At 42.4% G+C, this 21,667-nt stretch overlaps 1 protein-coding gene across 1 annotated transcript; it reads left to right on the forward strand.

The window, feature by feature from the left end:
- Positions 1-8,790: 8,790 nt before the first annotated feature.
- LOC125484814 (thymosin beta-b-like) lies at positions 8,791-21,319 on the forward strand. The gene is made up of 3 exons (XM_048605064.1): positions 8,791-8,924; positions 17,626-17,756; positions 20,871-21,319. The coding sequence occupies exons 2-3, from the start codon at positions 17,639-17,641 to the stop codon at positions 20,912-20,914; spliced, it is 162 nt and encodes a 53-aa protein (XP_048461021.1). The 5' UTR covers positions 8,791-8,924; positions 17,626-17,638; the 3' UTR covers positions 20,915-21,319.
- The last annotated feature ends 348 nt before the right edge of the window (positions 21,320-21,667 follow it).

Genomic DNA, 21,667 nt, shown 5'->3' on the forward strand with positions numbered 1-21,667 from the left:
TCCATCATGGTCAATTTGGAGGTGCCATCACAAGTGTTAGAAGATGTTGCTTTCAAATCTCATTCTAAATCCAGGCCAATGTTCGAGTGTAAAACTGACAGAGTGCCACATTGCCAGGGGATTTACATTGGATGAGACTGTAAACCAAAATCTCATCACCCCTTTGGTGTCCTGGTCAATATTTATATCTTAAACAGCATCATTAAAAATGAATTGATTTATTAGTTTGTGCAAGCTCACTGTGCACACATTGACTGTCTTTTTTTGATCTCCATTACAACAGCGACAGCACATTTAAAGATAATATAACCATGGAGCACATGGAGAACAGTGACAGAATTGGACTGAGTCAGAAACAAAATCGAAAACTGCTGGAAAAGCTCAGCAGGTCTGGCAGCATCTGTGGAGAGAAATCAGTGTTAACATTTCAAATTGTGTGAACCTTTCTCAGAAAGGGCAGAGTCAGCATGGATTTACAAAAAGTAAATCATACATGCTTGAGCTTTTTTGTGAAGGTGACTAGCTGGATGGATCTTTCAGGAGGTGGTACAGACACGATGAGTCTCCTCTGTACCATAAAGTTCTATGATTCTATAGTAGACTTGATAAGGGGCAAACAGGGGATATGGTTTACTTTGACTTTCAGAAGGCTTTCAATAAGGTTGCAGATCAGAGACTAGCATGCACAATTAAACTGCATGGGATTGGGGGTAGTGTATTGAGACAGATAGAGAATGGGTTGGCAGACAGGAAACAAAGAGTAGAAATAAACAGGTCTTTTTCCAAATGGCAGCCGGTGACCAGTGCAATACCACAGGAATCAGTGCCTGGACCCCACCTATTCACGATATATTAATGATTTAGATGAGGGAACTAAACATAATATCTTTAAGTTAGCAGACTTAAAGATGGGTAGGAGGGTGCAGTTTGGGTCTCCTCATCTGAGGAAAGGATATTCTGGCTATGGGAGGAGTGCATGAAGGTTTACCAGACTAAATCCTGGGATGGTAGGACTGACATATGAAAAGAAATTGGTTCAGTTAGGACTATATTCACGAGAGTTTACAAAAATAAGGGTAGACCTCACAGAAACTTAGAAAATTCTAACAGGGCTTGACATGGTTTTTGACCCCAGGTTATTGAGGCAGGCAAGAGAGGAGGTTGCTGGGGCTTTGACCAAGATGTCTGTATCCTCGTTAGCCACTGGAGAGGTCCTGGAGGACTGGCCATTAGATAATGTTGTTCCTCTGTTCAAGAAGGGAGACAGGGATATTCCAGGAAACTGTAAAACTGTGAGTCTCACATTAATAGTTGGGCAGCTATTGGAGAGAATTCTTAGGAATGGGATTTATGTGCATTTGGAAAAGGATGGCCTAATTATGGACAGTCACCATGGTTTTGTGCAGGGCAGGTCAAAGCTTACTAACTTGATTGAATTTTTCAAGGAGATGATGAAGGTGATTGAATATGGTAGGGCAGTGGATGCGATGTACATGGATTTTAGTAAGGCTTTCATGGTAGGTCCCTCATGGAAGGATCATCCAGATTGTTAAGATGCACGGGATCCACAGTCACGTGGCCACTCGGATTCAGAATCGGCTCACCCATAGAACACAGAGGGTAGTGGCAGAAGGGTGTTTTGCTGGCTAGAGATCTGTGACCAGTGGTGTTCTTCAAGGATCCATACTGGGACCTCTGCTATTTGAGATATATATAAAAACGACTTGAATGAAAATGTAGGTGGGTGGCTTATTAAGTTTGCAGATAATACAAAGATCGGTAGAGCTGTGGATAGTGGAGAAGGTTGTCAAAGGATACAACAGGATACAGGTCAGTTGCAGTTATGGGAGGAGAAATGGCAAATGAAGTCTAATCCAGATAAAAGTGAAGTGCTGCACTTTGGAAGATCAAATGTTAAGGAAATGTATACAGTCAATGGCGGGACCCTGAACAGCATTGATGTACAGAGGGATCTTGGGGTTCAAGTCCATAGATCCCTGAAAGGGGCCATGCAATAGATAGTGTGGCAAAGAAGTCGTATGGAATGTTTGCCTTTATTGGTCGGGAAATTAAGTACACGAGTCAGGATGTAATGTTGCAGCTTTATAAGACTTTAGTTAGGCCACACTTAGAGTATTGTGTTCAATTTTGGTCGCCACATTACAGGAAGAATCTGCAGGCTTTGGAGAGGGTGCAGATGAGGTTTACCAGGAGGCTGCTTGGATTAGAGGGTATGAGCTAGAAGGAGAGGCTAGAAAAATTCAGGTTGTTTTCTCTGGAGTGGCGGAGGCTGAGGGGAGACTTGATATAAATGTTTAAATTATTAGATGCATAGACAGGGTTGACAATCAGAGTCTTTTTCCCAGAGTTGAAATGTCCAATACTAGGGGGGCTTGTATTTAAGATGAGAGGGGGAAAGTTCAAAGGAAATGTGAGAGGCAAGTTTGGGATCGTGTTCAAAAATGACCGAGATTGGCGAGTGGTGAAAATAGCCTCTTTAATGAGCATCCGCAGTAGTACAGTTCGGAGCAGCAATGGAATCCAAAGGACAGTTTTACAGTAGCCTTTTTTCATACACAGTTTTTACATACATTAAAATTTTAGCATTATGGTGTCACATAGTTGTATCTATTGTACACAAGTTTGCATGATATCTGTCCTGGGGAAGCAGGAGATTATTTAATCACTTGCTAAATGCTGGCTGTTACTCCAGATGGGATTAGAATGTCTCTAAGGTTTTAGAGTAGATTTGTAGCTCAGGTTGTGGATGTTGCGTTTGGTTGGCTCGCCAAGCTGGTTCATTGTTCCCCAGATGTTTCATTACGCTGCTGGTTATCTACATGGATAAGGAGAGCCACCAATTCGATTGGGACAACACCAGGATCCTGGGACAAGCAAAGCAGAGACAAGCACGGGAATTCCTAGAAGCCTGGTACTCCACTAAGAAAGCCATCAATAAACACATAGAGCTCGACCCCATATACATTCCATTGCGAAGGAAAACTGGAAGTGAGGTAATCCAGCCGACGGACACCAGAGTTCAAATAACAACTGGGAAAGCACAACAGCACTTCATCAGAGGCTGCACTGATGATGTTACCCAGCAGGGTAATTAAACGTCTGCAGAACAACGAACCAGCTCGACAAGCCAACCAACCACAAGATTAGAATGTCTGTCCGGTCTGAGCTTGCATAAGTAAGAGGTGTTAGTCCTTTTGGCTTTAAAGTTAGTAATGTTAGTAAAAATACTAGATCTGCATGATCTAAATAAGTGAGAAATAACTAAATAAAAGTATGGAGAATATTAAACTGATTTCCCGCAGCTGGGTCGTGAGATTTCATTTACTATTGTTGGTTTTGATAGTTCTTACACATTCATTCATGCAGTTTCATGGAAGCACTGTTTTGATAGTAAGTTTCTTAAAGTGATAGTAGCCCTATTTAATATGTACTTGAATAGTACATCGAATGGAGGAAACTGTTTGATGTTCTGCAATGTATTCAGGTCCCGACAGATGGTTGCTAAGGTCTAATAAATATTATAATTTTTCCATAGTTTTGAGTGAGTTATGGAGACACGATGGTGGGGATGGCATTGTTCTGAGTAGGTTACGGTATTAACACTTATCCAGGAGTAGCCTTTGATACAGAAACAGGTCTAAACGCTGCTTGTAGCATGTGTCGGATAAGAATTGAAAGGTGTAAAGAAGCAGTAATGGGTTGGAAGGGATGGTTTTATGAATGAGTGAATGGAAACGCAGTAGAGTAAACATAGAGCACTTGTGAATGCGTTGGTAAAGGGTTTTGAATGAATTAATGGAAGCATGGTATAGTAAACACACAGCGCTTGTGAGTGAGTTGGCAAAGAGAATCATAATACAATATCTCACAGGTTTTTTAGAGAGAGTGGTAGGAGTCTAGAACGCACTGCCAGGGGTGGTGGTGGAGACTGATACCATAGGGGCATTTAAGGGACTTGTAGATAAACACATGAATATGCAAGGAATGGGGCATTATGGAACAAGGGCAGGCAGAAGGGATTAGTTTAATTTGGTGTCATGTTTGGCACAACATCATGGGTCAAAGGGCCTGTTCCTGTGCTGTACAGTTCTACGTTCTATGGGTAAATGCAGAAAGGATATTCCCAATGACCAGGGAGTCCAGAACCAGAGATCATAGTCTAAAAATAGGTGGTCGGCTACTTAGAACTGAGATGAGGAGAATTTTCTTCACCCAGAGAGTGGTGAGTCTATGGAATTCTCTGTCACAGACAGTGGTTGACACCAAAACGTTAAAAGGAATTAGCTATGGTTCTTCGGGCAAGAGAGAGCGAATGTTATGGACAGAAAATGGGAAGAGGGCCATGATCATATGCAGTGGTTGAGCAGGCTCGAAGGGCTGAATGGCCTACTCCTATTTTCTATGTTTCATCCTTCACAGGCTCAAAATCTCACAAAGCACTTTTCAGCTTAAAAGTTTCAAGATGCAGTCACTCTTATCATAGGAAGCATAACAAAAAAAGTGCAGCAAGATCCCACAAGCAGTAACACAATATTGCACAGATAATCTGTTTTCATTATGTTGTTTGAATATTAAACATTGTGTAGTGGCAACATGCCAATTCTTCTTCCAAACAGATTTACTAATAAGGACTTCCAACGGTGCAGCTTTCATTCAGTAGTACACTGGGCTATCAGCTTCAATTATATATTCAATTCTCCAGATTAGATCCAGAACTCAAGACTTTGTGACTCAAATGAATGAACACAACCCACTGATAGCAAGACTTATATGGCTGTAATTTTGGCTGTTAACATTTCTAAACTAAATGAACTCAACGTGATCTCAAAGTTTTGTTTTTGTCAGTGAGAACATCACACTCAGTCTTGGTTATGTGGTTATTGTGGATGTTTGTGATATTTTGTAAGGCTGGAACTGAGACACTGGAGATGGAAATGAATAAGCTTTGGAGGCTATTATCACAAGTAGTTGAGAAGAAAGAACTAAACAAAGAGACCTAGGGGTGCAGACTCATAATTCCTTGAAGGTGGAGTCACAGGTAGACAGGGTTGTGAAGAAGGCAGTTGGTACACTTGCCTTTATTGGTTGGTGCATTGCGTTTAGGATTTGGGAGGTCATGTTGCAGCTGTACAGGACATTGGTTAAGCCACTTTTGGAATAATGTATTCAATTCTGGTATTCCTGCTATTGGAAAGATGTTGTTAAACTTGAAAAGATGCAGAAAATATTTACAAGGATATTGTTGGAGTTGGACAGTTTGAGCTATAGGGAGAGGCTGCATAGACTGGTGCTATTTTCTCTGGAGTGTCGGAGGCTGAGGGGTGACCTTATAGAGGTTTATAAAATCATGTGGGGCATGGATGGGGTGAATAGCCAGGATATTTTTCCCACTGTAGGAGATTCCAAAACTAGAAGGCATATGTTTAAGGTGAGAGGGGAAAGATTTAAAAAGGACCTAAGGAGAAACTTTTTCATGCAAAGGATGGTGCGTGTATGGAATGTGCTTTCAGAGGAAGTGGTTAAGGCTGGCATGATTACAACATTTAAAAAGGGTCTGGATGGGCACATGAATAGGAAGGATTTAGAGGGATATGGGCCAAATGCTGGTAAATGAGACTAGATTAATTTAGGATAACTAGTCAGCATGGTCGAGTTGGACCAAAGGGTCTGTTTCCGTGCTGTACAACTCTATAACTCCATAACTCCTGCACCATTCTCCATTCCAAGGACTTATCAATGTTAGAAATGCAGGGCTCTTTAAGGGTCAAGCAGAAGAGCTCCAAAGTTGATTGAGAGCAGACTATAATCTTTGAACTTTGTATTTGAACACATTTGTATTTGAGTCTTCCCCTTCCAACTCCATTTTGATTTAATCCACACCTTTTCTCTCACCTTTGATGGTATTGCATTGCCCTGGTCAGGCTTTGTACGTAATTTAATTCATTGGAAACACAGGTGATTTAATGGTGGTGGATAATAGGTGCTTGATACGACAGGTGATTTCATGATGGGAGGAAAGAGCTTCTCACTTACGTTTAAGAGCGCATCTGGGTATAGAAAAGAAAGAAAACACACTCAGTCTTTAGGAATCTCATGATGCAGTGTCCCTACTGCTGAGCCAGGAAGCCCAGGTTCAAGTCCCACCTGCTCCAGATGTGTGTAATAACATCAATTAACTAGTTGATTCAAACACTCAGTCATAGAATTTTACAGTACAGAAGGAGGCTATTGTGAGGACACTTGTAATGCAGAAGATCTGGTCACAATTCCAGCCTGCCCCAGAGATGTGCTGTAACACATCTGAACAAGTTCATTGTTTTTCAAACTAAAGGGTCAGCTTCTTCCCCTGTAAAGGATTGGCTTTTGGACAGGAAAAAGGCAGAAACTGATGTTGCGGTTCAACTATAGAATTACAATGGAACACTTGCAAATTTCTAAAAGTTTTTTGCTATCTAAATCAACACAGATGTTGGTCTGTTAAACAGGACATTCCAGAGTTAGCTTTCCTCTAGGTGTGATTATTCCACTCCTCTCTAAGCTTCTCAACTTACAGCCTCCACCCAGAACTCTGTATGCAAACTTGCGTCAAGTGCCAATTACCGATTAGCCTTGTGATTATGGATCTACTTTGGATGCTGGTCTGTCAGGGCCTCAATTTTAAAACCTTCATCCTTGTTTTCAAAATCCTTCCATGGTATCATGCTCACCATTGCTTCCCTTGCCTTACCGTCTATCTCCGTAACCTACTCTAGCCCCACAGTCCTCTGAAATACCTGCATTCCTCTCACGATTGCCTCTGCTATGTTCTGGATTTTAATTGTGCCACCTTTGCCTGCTGGGCCTGTAGCTACCCAGCGCTGAATCTCCCCATCTTTCGTGACCTGACTCTTTCACCAAACATTTGGTCATGTAGCTTTCAGTCCAGTTATTTTCCACAAAACCCTTCTGGAATGTTTGGAATGTTTCAAAACTTCAAAAGCACAGTCAAACAAAAAAAAACTATCTGTTGTAAATCTTCAGCCATTCTGTCTGGCTTGTCTTATTCCACCTCCCAAAGTGAATTGTATGCTAGAACAAGGAGATGAAATTCAGTTATTCTGAGCTAAGAAGAATGCAAGTCAGATTGTTCACAGTATCCACTACAACCTGAGCTGGCCCCTTTCAGTGAGAACCAATGCTGTCAGGAGACAAGGACTGCGCAATGAGGTAAGAGGTTTCCTCTGGTTGCTCCAGTTTCCTCCCACAGTCCAAAGATGTGCACGTTAGGTGAATTGGCCATGCTTAATGAACAAATGAACAAATGAAAAAGCACAGCACAGCAACAGGCCTTTCGGCCCTCCAAGCCTGTGGTGACCATCATGCCCTAATTAATCTAAAAACAAACCTGCGATTTTTCGATCCGTATCCCTCTATTCCCTCCCTATTCATGTACCCAGCAAGGTGCCTCTTAAATGTCATCAATGTGCCCATTTCCACTACCTCTTGTGGTAGTGCATGCCAGGCTGCTACCACTCTCTGTGTGAAAAACTTCCCTCGCACATCTCCCTTAAACTTTCCCCCGTGACCCTGAACCTGTGCCCCTTTGTAATTGAAACTTCAACCCTGGGAAAAAGCCTCTGACTATTCACCCTGTCAATGCTTCTCATAATTTTGTAAACCTCTATCAGGTCTCCTCTCAGCCGCCGTCTTTCCAGTGAAAACAATCCTAGTCTTTTTTTAACCTTTCCTCATATTTAATGTCCTGGAGACCAGGCAACATCCTGGTGAACCTTCTCTGTACTCTCTCCAAAGCTTCCATATCCTTATGGTAGTGTGGTGACCAAAACTGCACACAATACTCCAAATGCGGCCTAGCAAGGGTTTTATATAGCTGCAACATGTTTTGCCAACTCTTGTACTCCACGTCCCAGCCGATGAAGGCAAGCATGGCATATGCCTTCTTAATCACCTTGGCTACCTGTGTTGCCACTTTCAGGGAACTGTCGACCTGCTCACCCAGATCGATCTGAATGTTAGTGTTCCTAAGGGTTCTGCCGTTTAGAATATAATTCACACCTAAATTTGATCCTCCAAAATGCATCACCTCACATTTGTCTGGATTAAACTCCATCTATCATTTCTGTGCCCAAGTCGCCATTCTATTTATATGCTGTTGTATCCTTTCACAATCGTTGGCACGATCAGCAACTCCACCAATCTTCGTGTCATCAGCAAACATGCTTATCAGACCACCCACATTTTCTTCCAGATCATTTATATATACTCCCACAGTGCCCAGTGGTATGAAGACCAGGTGGGTTTGTCAAGGGAAATGCAGGGTTACAGGGACAAGGTAGTGAGGTGGGTTTGGGTGGGATGCTTTTCGGAGGGTCAGTGGTAAACTCGCTGGGTCGAATGGCCTACTTCCGCATTGTGGGCATTCTAAGGGAAGAGAAAAAGAGACGAGCGACCCTGCTTCCCAAGTTCGAGTTCTATCCACCAGATGGCAACCTTTACAAAGCATCAAACCCTCTCTGGGATCTCTACGGAATTAGCTGGATAAAGTGGGTTTCAATCATTTAGGCATTGTATTGGTCTAAATAAAACAACATGTTTTGTTGTGGTTAATAGAATTGATAGGTTGAATTCCTTCTGCTGTGCCTTCATTTATTTAACTGCAGAGAGCTACGACAAGCAATGCATCCTAACCTGCAGGCAGCAGCATGCAATGATTGATACTTCTGAGGTCCAACCAGAACAAGATTTTGTGAGCACCGCCTTTTGGGGGGCGGGAGGGAGAGCTGCTTCAGGTTCGGTTGAGCTGCAGGGCCGGAATAAAAAGGACTGAGTGGGGAAGGAGTGAGATAAAGAGGGGAAGAAAGAGAGACAGATAGCTGCATTGACACACCTGCCTAGCAGCACAGGTAAGGACAGGGCAACTAATGGCAGATCTGAGCTCAATCTACCAACTGTGGAACAAAAAAACTCTTTAGGCATTGTTGCTGTAAAATTATGTTATACTCTAATTTTACCACAAAGTGAATCGATTTTGAAATATGTCTTTTTTTTTGTCCTGATTTTACAATGCAAAGAGAGGAGAGTTTGGGGAAGCGGGGGTGTGGGTCGAGGTGAGGAAAACCAAATTTGTTTACTAAATGTTGGAAATATTTTCCAAGCCTTTCAAGCCCTGGGGATAACATCTGGAATTCCATCGGCGATGTAATCTGGTGGTGTTGAAAACACTGGGCTGCAAACTATTGCAAAATAAGAGTCTGAACAATGCTTTTTTATCTTGTAGCTGTGGATAAAACTAGGTTTGTTGAAAGCAACGTTTCAAACATTCAAATGGAAAATACTTTTTTTTCTCTCTCTTTCTAATCTCTCCCAGAATTTCCAGCTCAATTTATTTTCTGATCCTGGGGCTAAAGAGGGGGAAGCAAAGGGATTTGTCAAGGCAGTATTGATTTTTTTACTCGTTAAAATCGATTAGGGTTGTCTGCTGTAACGTGTTTGAATTCTTTTTGGTCCATTTCTGAAGGAAAGCGTGTTACTGTTCTAAGATTTTGAAGGTGGGTGTGTCTTGGGTGCTGTCATTTGTTTCTTAGTCACGTATTAGCCTCGAATTTGAATTGTTCCAGCCTGGCAGAGCAGTTTGTACTAAGTTTGAGCAAATATGCTGCCTTCAACCCAAAGGTATGCAGCTTTAGTACCTCACAGTCAGTGCAAAGGAGGCACCTATTTTTCTTCTTAATTTTACAAATACCAGTCCGCTCTCTGGTCAGCATTCACAGTTACTGAGTCTGAGTGAAAGAAGTTTGGAAGAATAATGGGTTAAGTGCGAAACTGTTTTCAATCCTTCAGGCAGTAACTGTGTCCGTGGTAGTCGAGTCTTTCGGGAGATTGAGAAGTTGATCATTTGTGCGCCTACCCAAGCTCATACTGTGTCTGCCTTCCATTTTCTTCTGTCCCCTCCTCCCTGTCCTCCACCTCCCTACAACAGCCATTGCCACTCCTATCTGCACCCTCCTTTGTTTCTTCAGTCACTATTTCCCTCTCTAATTCCTCAATTTTCTCTTCCCTCTCCTCTTCACCATCCTTTCCTCATACCACCCTGCCTTATTACAAATTTAGGATTTTGTGATTGATAGTCTCTTCGTCAATATCACTAGCCACATCCCCTATGATTAGAAACTCCCTTTTTTACTGGCCAGTAGCTTCAATATTGATGTGAGGTTGTTACAGAGACACAGCGACACCCTCATACACTTAAGCGCACTCTCACACACATACAGGCTCAAACGTACGTGCATTCACAGTCATCCATGCACACATATCACCACGCAAATTTTTCCAGTCGCTCATATGCTTGCACGTACACCCCAATACACAGACGTGCACACAACACATCCAAATACATAGATACAAGCAAGTATGCAAGGACATGCATGCATGCACGCACAAATGCACACACATCTGTGCAAACATGCATGTACACAGACAGGCATACGCAAACACACCCATGCAGACATACATACACATACACAGATACAAACATACATGGACATAGGCAACACACAGACACACACAAGTGTACAGAATGAAATAGTTTCCCAGTTTCAGAGCAGAGCTGACTTATTTTGCATCATGAATGCCTGTATCCGTTGCACAGTTAACATGGTGAATCTTCGCAAGAGAATAATAGGCAACATTTGACACAAAGTCAAAGAAAGTGACTAGGTCTTATCATTAGTTGTGAGAGACAGATTAAAGGATGAGAGGAAGAGTGGTTTAAGGACGGCAGTCAAGAAATTAGGTACTGAAGGAACATTCCCCAGTGATGCGGTGATTGCATTGCAAATGACCAGGTCAATTTCTGATCATCTTCCCCACAGTCATAAGGTGCAGAGAAAAACAATTTAGCTTACCAACTCCCTAACTTCCATTTGCTGTATCTCACTGTGCCTAAGCTGGTCCAGACTTTCTAAATCACATAGAAGCATCTTGATGGGAGACAGCTTGTGTCTCAGAGTGAGAGAGAGAGCTGTATGCATGCATCTGAGAATGTCAGAGAGAGATTGAGTGCCAGATGGAGTTTGAACGAAACAGAGAGTGTACGTGCCAAAGAAGATAACAGAGGAGTATGTCAGAGAGACAGAGGCACTGTTTCTCTCAGGGATGCCGAGATTCAGATAGCAATAGGGAATCTACCTGAGAATCCCAGACAGGGAAAAAGAGGAGTGTATATGTGCATGAGGGAGACAGAAAGTAGGACCGAGAAGAAAAAGAGTGGGCCAGAGAGAGAAAGCTAGTGTCGTAGAGAACATGAGTGCGAGAAAGAGAGAGAGAAAGAGTGAGACTGTGTCGGAGAGAGAGAGAGAAAGTATGCATCAGTGTGGTGTTCACACTGACTCCACTGACTGAGGAGAGAGTTCTTAAGCTTGGTAACATCCCCTGTAGGTAGCCAGAACTGTGAGGAGTGTAGTCCTGTGCAAACTGGAGAGAGAGCAGGGCGGGACTGGAGAGGGAAATCCAGGAGAACTCAGCATTGAAGGTTTAGAGGGAAAGGTGGTTAATTAGTAGTTAGTTGACTGTGGGAGCAAGGAGTCTGGTTCGGGTTTGGGGTTCATGTGAGTGTGTGAGCTGATGGCCAGCATTTCCCAGGAACATTCAGTAAAGAGGACAGAGAGCATGAACGATACTGAGAGAGGTTCAATCTCTAGGTTGGAAAATCCTCTCATCCAGCAATCCTTGAGGAGAGTTGAATAAATAATATACTCACTAGAGTTGAGAAGAATGAGAGGTGACATCTTTGAAGCATATAAAATATCTGAGGCGGGTTTGACAGGGTAGATGCTGACTGGATATGCCACTTGACTAGAGATTTGAAAACTGTGGATGCAGTGTTAAGTTAGAGGGTCTGCTGTTTGGGTGGTCAGATTGTTTCACTGAAAGCAATATGCATCTTTGGAGTTGTGCAGCCTACAGGACTGTGTGTGATCCCAGTGTTGCATATTCAACCCTGAGAATGATAGATCTTTGAAAACAAGGCAATCAAGAGATATGAGAGAGTGAGGCAAGGGGGAGATGAGGATGCAGGCAGGCTTGAGGGGCTGAATGGCCCCCAATTTTGCATGCTGTAAAAAGGCAGGTGAAATCTGGGACTTCACTGTGGGTGGATTGCAGAAGACTTTTGCAAAATACGGAGAAGCAGGGACAGGAAACCCAGCTTCATGACATGAGAGCTATTTGACTGCGTATTACTTCACCATATTTGACCAATTGTGTTAGAGACTATAACTTCATTTCAAGAGAAATGGGAGAAGTAATTGTAAAGGAGCAATGTAAAATAAAGATATTTTGGGGGAGAATGGGGATGCAGGAGGAAGTAGCAACATGAGGGCTGAATGGTCTTTTCTTGTGCTATAGTTTCTCACAGCCTATGAATATCACTTCAATGGCTCCACACCCAAGGAGTGTTTTCAAAGGGTTGATGCTTTGCGGAGTTCAGGTTGATGTGCCCCCTGAGAATTTCCCTAAATCACAAGCCTACTGCCCTCTGTATGATCTCTGGGTTTGCTTCAGGTCAGCCTCTATCGTCCTGATAAGTATTCCAAGAATAGATCAGCTCTGACTGAGATTCCCAGTTCAGGCTGATCACCTTCACAAGAAACCAGAGCACAGAGAGAGTCCAGTCAGACAAGGAAACAGAGGGAGAGAGAGAGATGGAGCATCAACTGAGGAGCCTGACTACACATTGTGGACTGCAGTGTGTACAGTTTATGGTTTCAGAGTGAATATTGATAGGTGACTATGAGTTACACTGAGGGTAAGAAACAAGACAGGAGCTGTTATATTACTGGTGTATTTAATAGGCTCTCAATTAGTGGAGGAACATTAATGGAATGGGTCTGCAGGGAAAATACTGAAAAATGCAAGATGTTTAGCACAGTGATCCATGTTCCCTTCATTATTTGCGTGGTCCCTTTAAGATTCTAGATCAACCCAAATGCATGTCTCTTCAAGGTACCATGACTTGTGAGCAGTTCGTTAGTTCACTACAGAGCACATTCCTGATGGCTTTGCAGCAAAGCACCCCAAAAGATCATGGTTAGTAATAATAGGAGACTTTAACTTTTCTAATATTATCTGGAGACAGTGATTGCGTTAAGGACAGATGGGAGGGGGAAGTTCTGAAGTGTATTTAGGAGAAATATTTTGAGCAGCGTGCTTTCAGCCTAATGAGGAGAGAGTATTTCCAGATCTAGTCCTGGAGAACAAACTGGGTCAATTAAAAGATGTTGCAGTGAGTGAACATCTTGGGAATAGTGATCATAAAGTCATAAGGATTAGATTAGTTATTGAGAGGAAGAAGAATCAATCTAGATTAAACATCTTTCACTGAAAGAAGGCCAATTTCAACAAAATGAGGGGAGATCTGCCTTGGGTTAGTTGGAGTCAAATTTTGCAAGCTGAAATGGAAGATAACAAGGTCAGACTTGAAAGAAGTGTAGAATAGATCAGTTGAGGATTATTTCCAGAAATAAAGGAACTGCAACCAAAGTCAGAGTTTGTTTGCTGTAGAGTAACATGAAGCGGAAAAGGCGGGTGTATGACAAATACCAGATTGTTGACATAAAGGAGAGTCTGGCTGAATATAAAGTCCAGAGGAATGAAGAAGTAAATACTAGGGACTATGAGAATATATGATGCCTATCATAAAAGGAAACCTAGATGTTGTCTGTGGGCATATTAACTGGGAAAGGATTGTCAGAGGCGCTTCCTACTCCGGATCAAAATGGAAGTCTGTTTTGGAGGCAGAAAATATGATTGAAGTAAATGCAAACCATTTGTACTTACCGAAGGAGATAACTTTGCTGAGGCTGTGATACTGAGAAGATAGTCCGGATACTAAAGATTAACTAAAGATTAAGGTGGAAATATTGTGATGGCTGGCAGTGCTTGGCGTGAATAGATCACCAGCATCCAAGAGGATGCATCAAAAAATACTGAGGGCATTAAAATTAAAATGCTGGCAATTGGACTAGATTTATTTAGGATATCTGGTCAGCATGTATGATTTGGACTGAAGGATATCTGGTCAGCATGTATGATTTGGACTGAAGGGTCTGTTTCCATGCTGTACATCTCTATGATTCCACGACTCTGAGGTGCAAGCCGGAATCATCTACACTCCTGAGATACAAAGGTGGTGCCAGAGGTTTGAAGCAATTGCAAATATTACACTCTTGTTGAAAAAACTGAGAGACAGCGATGAACTAGATAAATTAGAGGTCAGAGATGGTAGGAACTGCCGACGCTGGAGAATCTGAGATAACAAGGTGTAGAGCTGGATGAACACAGCAGGCCAGGAAAGAAGGGTCTCGACCCGAAATGTCAGCTTTCCTGCTCCTCTGATGCTGCTTGGCCTGCTGTGTTCATCCAGCTCTACACCTTGTTATCTTAAATTAGAGGTCAGTCAGTTTAACATTGACTTAAGGGAGTCTTTTGGAAACAGTAATCGATTAGAGGTACATGGACAAGAATACACTGTGAAGGGAGAATCCAAGATAGATTTGATAGGAACAGACAATGTTTGACTCATTGATTTCAGATTTTTGATGGGCACATGAGAGCTGTATGGTTGGTGATGTTAAATGTTAAATGGATTTTGGAAAAAAACATTCAACAAACCAATATTTATCAGACCATTTAGTGAAGCAGAAGTGTATGGTTAAAAAAATGCCACTGGCATTCTGTATCCAGAGTTATTAAGGGGGTTAAAAAAAAAAGTTATGCTGAATGGCTTTTTGTTGGATTTGAGGAAGGCAGAGAGTGGAATGCCCAGGTGTCAGTGTTAGGATTGTGGCTGTTTTTAATAAATCGCAAGGAAAACAGAAATAGAGTTCAGGAAGACCTAGACAAACTCTCGCACTGCAGAAAACTGAGAGGTGATTTATCTTGATACACAGAATGGGGAATGGCAATGTAAGCTAAAGTGTTAACAGTTTTAAATTGGACACAAGAACAAATAGACCTGATGGGTTGTTGGTGCACTAATCTACAAAGGGCAAAGGACAGATCATCAGAACAGTTCATAAAGCAGATGATATGCTGGATTTTATAATGGGAGAAAGTAACAAAGACTGTTTGTTTTGACCTGAGCGAAAGTACTATGTCCAGTTCTGGACACCATGCCATGGAGTCACAGACGTTTTAGAAAGGCAGTGATTGTGAAGGTTTTGGAGAAGATGCAGAAGAGATCCATGAGAATAGGTCCAGAGTGCAAGGATTACTGCTGTATGAATTGACTGAAGGAACTGGTGTTTCTCTATTTTGAAAAGAGAAGCATAAGAGGAGATTCAAACAGATGTTCAAAACCTTGAAGCATTCATATGGAATAAACAGAGAGGTCTGTTGCCCTGTCCCCCTTTTTCTTCCTGCATCACCCCTCACTCACTTGAGCTCGCCCTCCAGCTCCCTGTCCCTCGACTGACTTCCACCTACCTCCCTGCATTCACTTCCCCCCTTTCCACATTCATGCCCCCTCCACCTTTCCTCCACACTCACTCACTCCCATCTCTCACTTCACCCCTCTCACTGCACTCTCTTGCCCCACTCTCTCTGCACACTCATTTACCCATCTTTCCCCATACTACCCCCTCTTGCCTCGCATTCACTATCCCCACTCACTCCCAATATGCCACTTTCCTGCCTCTCTATCTCTCTCCTTAGTCCCTTTAACCTTCTCTCCCCGCGCATTTTTCTGCCCTATTGCTCGACCGTCTCTCTAGTTTTTCCTCCCAGCTTTCCCTTCCTCCAGAGCTTTTATCTGTTTATTTCATGGAATATGGAGGTCACTGACAAGGCAAACATATTTTGCCCACCCCTGAACTAACTGGTTTGCTCAGCCATTTTAGGGGCTGTTATTAAAAAAAATTAATCATATTGTGTGGGTCTGGAGTTACATTAGACCAGACATGGTAATGACGGCAGATTTCCTTCCCTTAAAGGATATTCATTTCCCATGTTGGTTTTAAGAATCATAGAATCCCTACAGTTTGGAAACAAGCCATTCGGCCCAACACGTCCGCACCACCCCTCTGAAGAGCATCCCTCCCAGACCCATTCCCCTATCCCTACATTTCCCCTTGTCTAACCCACCTAATCTAATAGTGCCCTGGGCACTATAGGCAATTTAGCATAGCCAATCCACCTAGCCTGCACATCTTTGGACCGGGAGGAAGCCCACACAGACACAGGGAGAATGTGCAAACTCCACACAGACAGTCAACTGAGGCTGGAATCAAACCTGGGTCCCTGGCGCTGTGAGGCAGCAGTGCTAACCACTGAGATAGTTTTACAACCATCAATAATTGATTCATAGTCAGCATACTAAGACTAGCCTTTCAATTCCACATTTATTAATTGCAGTTAGGAGCTGGAATGGCTCAGGTTTAGGGTTACCTCTGACCTGAAAGATGCTTGGTTGATTTCCCACCCCTGGATTCCTTGTCGTGAAAGGAGTTAGCTAATGGCGCAGGCAAGTCAGTGTGTGACAGAGCTAGTCCCTGGCCTGGATCAATGGGGCTTATAGGCTGGAAGGACATCTGGTCGTAACACCACCCTTCGATTCCAAGAATAGAGTGTGTCGTGATGAGTGATCCACCAGCAGTGTAGCAATCCCATGTGATGTCAGAAATGTCAAAAGGGAATGGGTGAATTAAGTGAATTCATTTCTACCAGTTGCGGCGGTGGGATTTGAACCAACGGGTGCCAGACTTGGTTTTGGATGATGAATCCAGTGACACTACTACTAACTCCCTAGCATTGCTGTGCATGTACCTGCACCACATGAACTGCAGAAGTTCAGAAAGATGACTCACCACCTTTTCAAGGACAATTAGAGCAGGCTGACAAATGCTTGCCTTTCCAGAAACACCAGGGTCCCATGACAGAATGTGAACATGCTAACAATGTCAGCAAAAATATTCATTCTAAGTGAACGCACACATGACAAATAATTCAGGTAACATTGGTTGAATTCATACGGGTGGATATCATGTGGTCTGAAATTAGTGTTATGTAATGAACCTGCCCATATCCCAGTTGGCATCTTCAGGTGACATGATTGATTCTGACTGTACAAATCACTCAATTCACAGAATCACAGATATGATACAGCCCAGAAACAAGCCATTTAGCCATGGCTCAATAAATCATTGCCTCCTGCCTTTCTCCATTCCCCTGCACACCACTTCTATCCAAATAATCATCCTGTGCTCTATTGAATGCATCAAATGAACCTGCCTCCACCATACTTCCAGGTAATGCATTCCAGATCCTACTCACTTTGTGAAAAATATTACAAAGTAGCTTTGCTGAAAATTATTCGGAGTCAAATATGAATTTTTGAAAAGTCCAATTTTCTGCTTTCCTGTCTTCTCTATATTTTTAGTGTTTTTGATTCTCATTGTCTCATCTTCTCTCCTTTTACTGCCAATTCTTCCCATGTCTGCTGTTTCTTTTCCCAGTTGCTGCTTGATTCAGGAATTTCCCACCCTCTAGCGCTCAGTCCTTCTTGGGAAGGTTCTCGTGAAGAAACTGGAAACTGTTTTCTTTTTACAGTGAACTGTAAAACATGCCGGACAAACAAGGGGACGATCAGAGGAAAGACATGTCGGAAGTCACATCTTTCAAAAGGAGCAGCCTAAAGAGAACGGAGACTCAGGAGAAGAACACACTGCCAACAAAAGAGGGTGTGTACAATTATAATTCTATTGTTCCACTTTATTGTTTCCCATTGGGCTGCATTTTCCAAGTATCTGTGTCTGACCTGGAGGTTATGTATGAGGAGAAGTACACTGTGGGGATACATAGGAGAGGACAGTCTTGACTTCAGTTGCAGTGTTTAAATCTCCCTTTGGGAGGAGCTTAGTTTGCATTTGGCTGCAGATAAAGTCTGGAGAGACCCTTTGGCTTGATTTTACTCTGTTGCATGCTGTTTTGTAACTCAACGCTTGCCACTTCAGCAAGCCCGCCCTGATAGCATGTTTTAAAGTTTCCGTGATTAGTTGAACTCTATCTAAATTGATGAGTTTCTGTGGAGTTGACAATGTGTTTTTTTCTTGTACTTGAGTTGCCAGAGTCAAAGCACACCAATCTTAAACTCTAACAAGGGCGGCATGGTTGCTCAGCAATTAGCACTGTTGCCTCACAGCGCCAGGGACCTGGGTTCAGTTCCACCCTTTGGGGCGACTGTCTGTGTGGAGTTGAATGTTCTCCCTGTGTCTGCATGGATTTCCTCTGGGTGCTGTGGTTTCCTCCCACAGTCCAAAAATGTGCAGGCTCGGTGGATTTGCCATGCTAAATTGTCCATAGTGTCCAGGGATGTGTAGGCCAGGTGGATTAGCCAGGGGAAGTACAGCATTACAGGAATAGGGTGGGTCTGGTTGGGATGCTCTTTAGACTGTCAGCGTGGACTTGATGGGCTGAATGGCCTGCTTCCACACTGTAGGGATTCTCTGACATTGGCTAACGATAATTTGTAAAATTCAGAGAGGCAAATTCTAAACGCAGAGTTAGATGAATAGACTTAATTTTATTAACAGTGGCTTCATTGGGTTCAAAAACAAGGGTGTTATGCTAAACCTTGATAAAATCCTGATTAGGCCAGTGTATTGTGTTTAATTCAGGACATATGTCAAAATCCTTGGAAGGGACTGAGGAGATTTATAAGAATGGTCACCAGGTTTGGAGGACTTTAGTTTAGAGAGACATTGAAGAGGGTGGAATCATTTGTTTTCTTAAAGCAGAGAGATCGGTGATAAATTTATTGGAGGTCTTCAAAGCCGTTCAGGATTTTGATACAATAAAGGAAAGAGAAACTATTTTTTTGTATAGCCAGGAAGAAGTAAGGGAAATCAGAACTAGGAATTTGTCGTTAGCGCTGTGTACTTAGATAAAGTATTAGCTGACCAGAATGTTAGCATAAAATTATTTAGAGTAAGCCATATGTAACTAGTCTATTGACCTTTTTGAAAATAGCACAGTGCCTGTATAGACTTTCAGAATAACATTTATCAAGTTCTGCACAATAGACTGCTGACAATAATGACAGTGCTCAGAATAGGAGACAAACCTGTGTTGTAGCTCAGAAATTGGTTGAGGTATTGGGAACATTCTCTAACTTACAGGGACTGTGACAGATCACATTTTCCAGAGTGCAATATGACCTGAACAAGGAGAGAATTGATATCCAAGTTTGCTGGAATCTGTAAGTCTGGGGGTACAGTGTGTTCATAGAATCCCTACAGTATGGAAACAGGCCATTCAGCCCAACAAATCCACACTGCCCCTCCGAAGAGCATCCCACCCAAACCCATTCCCTATAACCCAGCATTTCCCATGAATAATCCACCTAACTTACACACCCCTAGACACTACGGGCAATTTAGCATGGCCAGTCCACCTAACCGGCACATCTTTGGTCTGTGGGAGGAAACCAGAGCACCCAGAGGAAACCCACGCAGAGAACGTGCAAACTGCACACATACCACAAGCATGGTAAAGCGTAGGCACTGCTGCAATTTGAATCCAGGATCTCCTTTTCACTAGATAGGCGCATTTACCAACTCAACCACGCCACACCCTTGTGGGAAGGGAAGAGGAGATTACAGTGACAGACTAGGTGAGTGGGAAAAAACCATGGCAGAGGTAGTTCAGTATGGTGAACTGTGAAATGGAGACTACAGACCTGAGAAAGACATACTAGAATCTGTCTCAATGTTGAGAGACTCAGTTGTGTGTATGCAGGATAGAATTTACTTAAATACGTACTCAAACTGCACGCTAAGAACTACAAGCAGGTATGAAAAAGCAATAAAAATATCTCAAAATAATAGGCCTGTTAAAAGTTGGAGTTCAAAAGGGAGAAAGTTGTGCCTCAGTGGTTTCAGCTCTGAAAGCGCTCCATCTGGAGTAATTGCTCAGTTCGGGGCTTTGCATCATTGAAAGGTCAAATTGATAAAAATATAGATATACCAGAATGATATAAAGGTTTAAAAGATTATAATATGACAAAGGCTGGCCTCAACCTGTACTCCGTTAAGAGTGGAATGTTGAAGAGTGATCTGATACAAGATCAATTAATGTTGAAAAGATTAGATAAGTACAAAGAAATCAAGAACAAATTACATCAAGGCAGTTCAGAAGTGAAATCAGAGCTATGAAGAGTAGGTAAATGAAGTTGAAGTGCAGATCCAGCCTGATCAAATTGATTGAGAAGCTTGAGAGTTTTTTTTCCCTGTTTGGATTTTCATGACGCGGTTCAGTGTAAGAATATTTTTCAAGTGACTCTTCAGTTAGGTAAAATACCAAGACATCAGCTAATCCATTGTGGTTGTGACTGTCTCTTCTAAAATAAACACTGTTCCTCTTTTCATTCAGTATTCCCTTCTCCAGCTGTCTTCTGGTTACATGTTCTTTTGATTTTCAGAAGGCGATTCTTAAGAATTTTCCAGATGACCTGTTAACTGCCAGTACCACTTTCATATAACACAGGAGAATGTGTGCTAAGGTTTTCTGAGTTTGGGGTCCAAATTAATCACACCAATCAATAAGGAACTGTGCACCAAATTAAAACAAAAATCAACCACCTGCATATATCTGCCAACAAACTATGTAACTTATGAATTTTAGTGGATTGCCCTTCGTTTAAAAGACTTGTTGAAACCAACACCAGACAAAACATTGGCATTTTCATTATCAACTGGGCTAGTGCACTGCCCCACCACTAATATTTGCTCTTGTTAGGCTTTGAGGTGTTTGAGCGACAGGTGTCTAGCTGTAATTTCTACAAATTGTCTTTGCAGTAATCGAACAGGAAAAGAGGTGTGCATCGGAACATGCGTCCTGAGATTGGCAGCCGGAAAAGGCTCCATTGCCCCTGTGGTTTCCACAATGCCGACCAGTTTTTTATATAAGTATGGCACGTCAATAATCACAACACTGCGCCTTGAGGGGAGAGGCATTGGCCCACTGACCCCTCAATATTCAAGGCACTCTCTGCTTGTTTATGGTGATCTTATTCTTTATGTTCGCTTTTGACACAGCTTTGAAGGTAGTGAGTGGGGTTGGGGGAGGGGTTTGTCTAGTGGTGTGGGGTGAGGGTGGGAGACGCTGAATAATTGAGCTATGGACCGTGGCTGGATTTATACTATGTAATGATGATGCGTTGCCAATTGTTTTTGTCTTCCTATTAAAAAAAACTCACTGAAAAATTTTAATATAAAAATGAAATAAAATATACATTTAAAATAAACTGGTTGTGTCTCTTTCTTGCCATCAGTTTGCATCCCAGTGCGAGCATTGTAGTCCTGAAACAATAACAATCAGTTTGGTGGGTGAACAAAGCATAAAGTTCTCTACTGAAGGAATGCTGCATTGTCAGAGGTGCTGTTTTCCCCAATGAAATGTTAAACTTGTCTGCCCGTTCGGATAAGTGCCAAAGATTATGTGGCACTTTTTGAAGACAAGCAAGCGAGTACACTCCAGCATCAATATAACAATCGTGACCACAAAAAGTTCCCGAGGTCACAGAAGGTTCTGTATGAATACAGTCTTCTTTGACTGAGATATTGGGCTGGATTTTAGCATCCTACTTACATAG

Source organism: Rhincodon typus, chromosome 14, assembly GCF_021869965.1.
Source record: "Rhincodon typus isolate 14 chromosome 14, sRhiTyp1.1, whole genome shotgun sequence".
NCBI classification, from domain to species: Eukaryota; Metazoa; Chordata; class Chondrichthyes; order Orectolobiformes; family Rhincodontidae; genus Rhincodon; species Rhincodon typus.

What these genes read in the sequence shown, in the direction of transcription:
- LOC125484814 (XM_048605064.1), top strand. Translation starts at nt 17,639, where the DNA reads ATGCCGGACAAACAAGGGGACGATCAGAGGAAAGACATGTCGGAAGTC. An exon ending in CACACTGCCAACAAAAGAGG is followed by an intron (nt 17,757 to 20,870) that starts GTGTGTACAATT and finishes TTGTCTTTGCAG; the next exon opens with TAATCGAACAGGAAAAGAGG.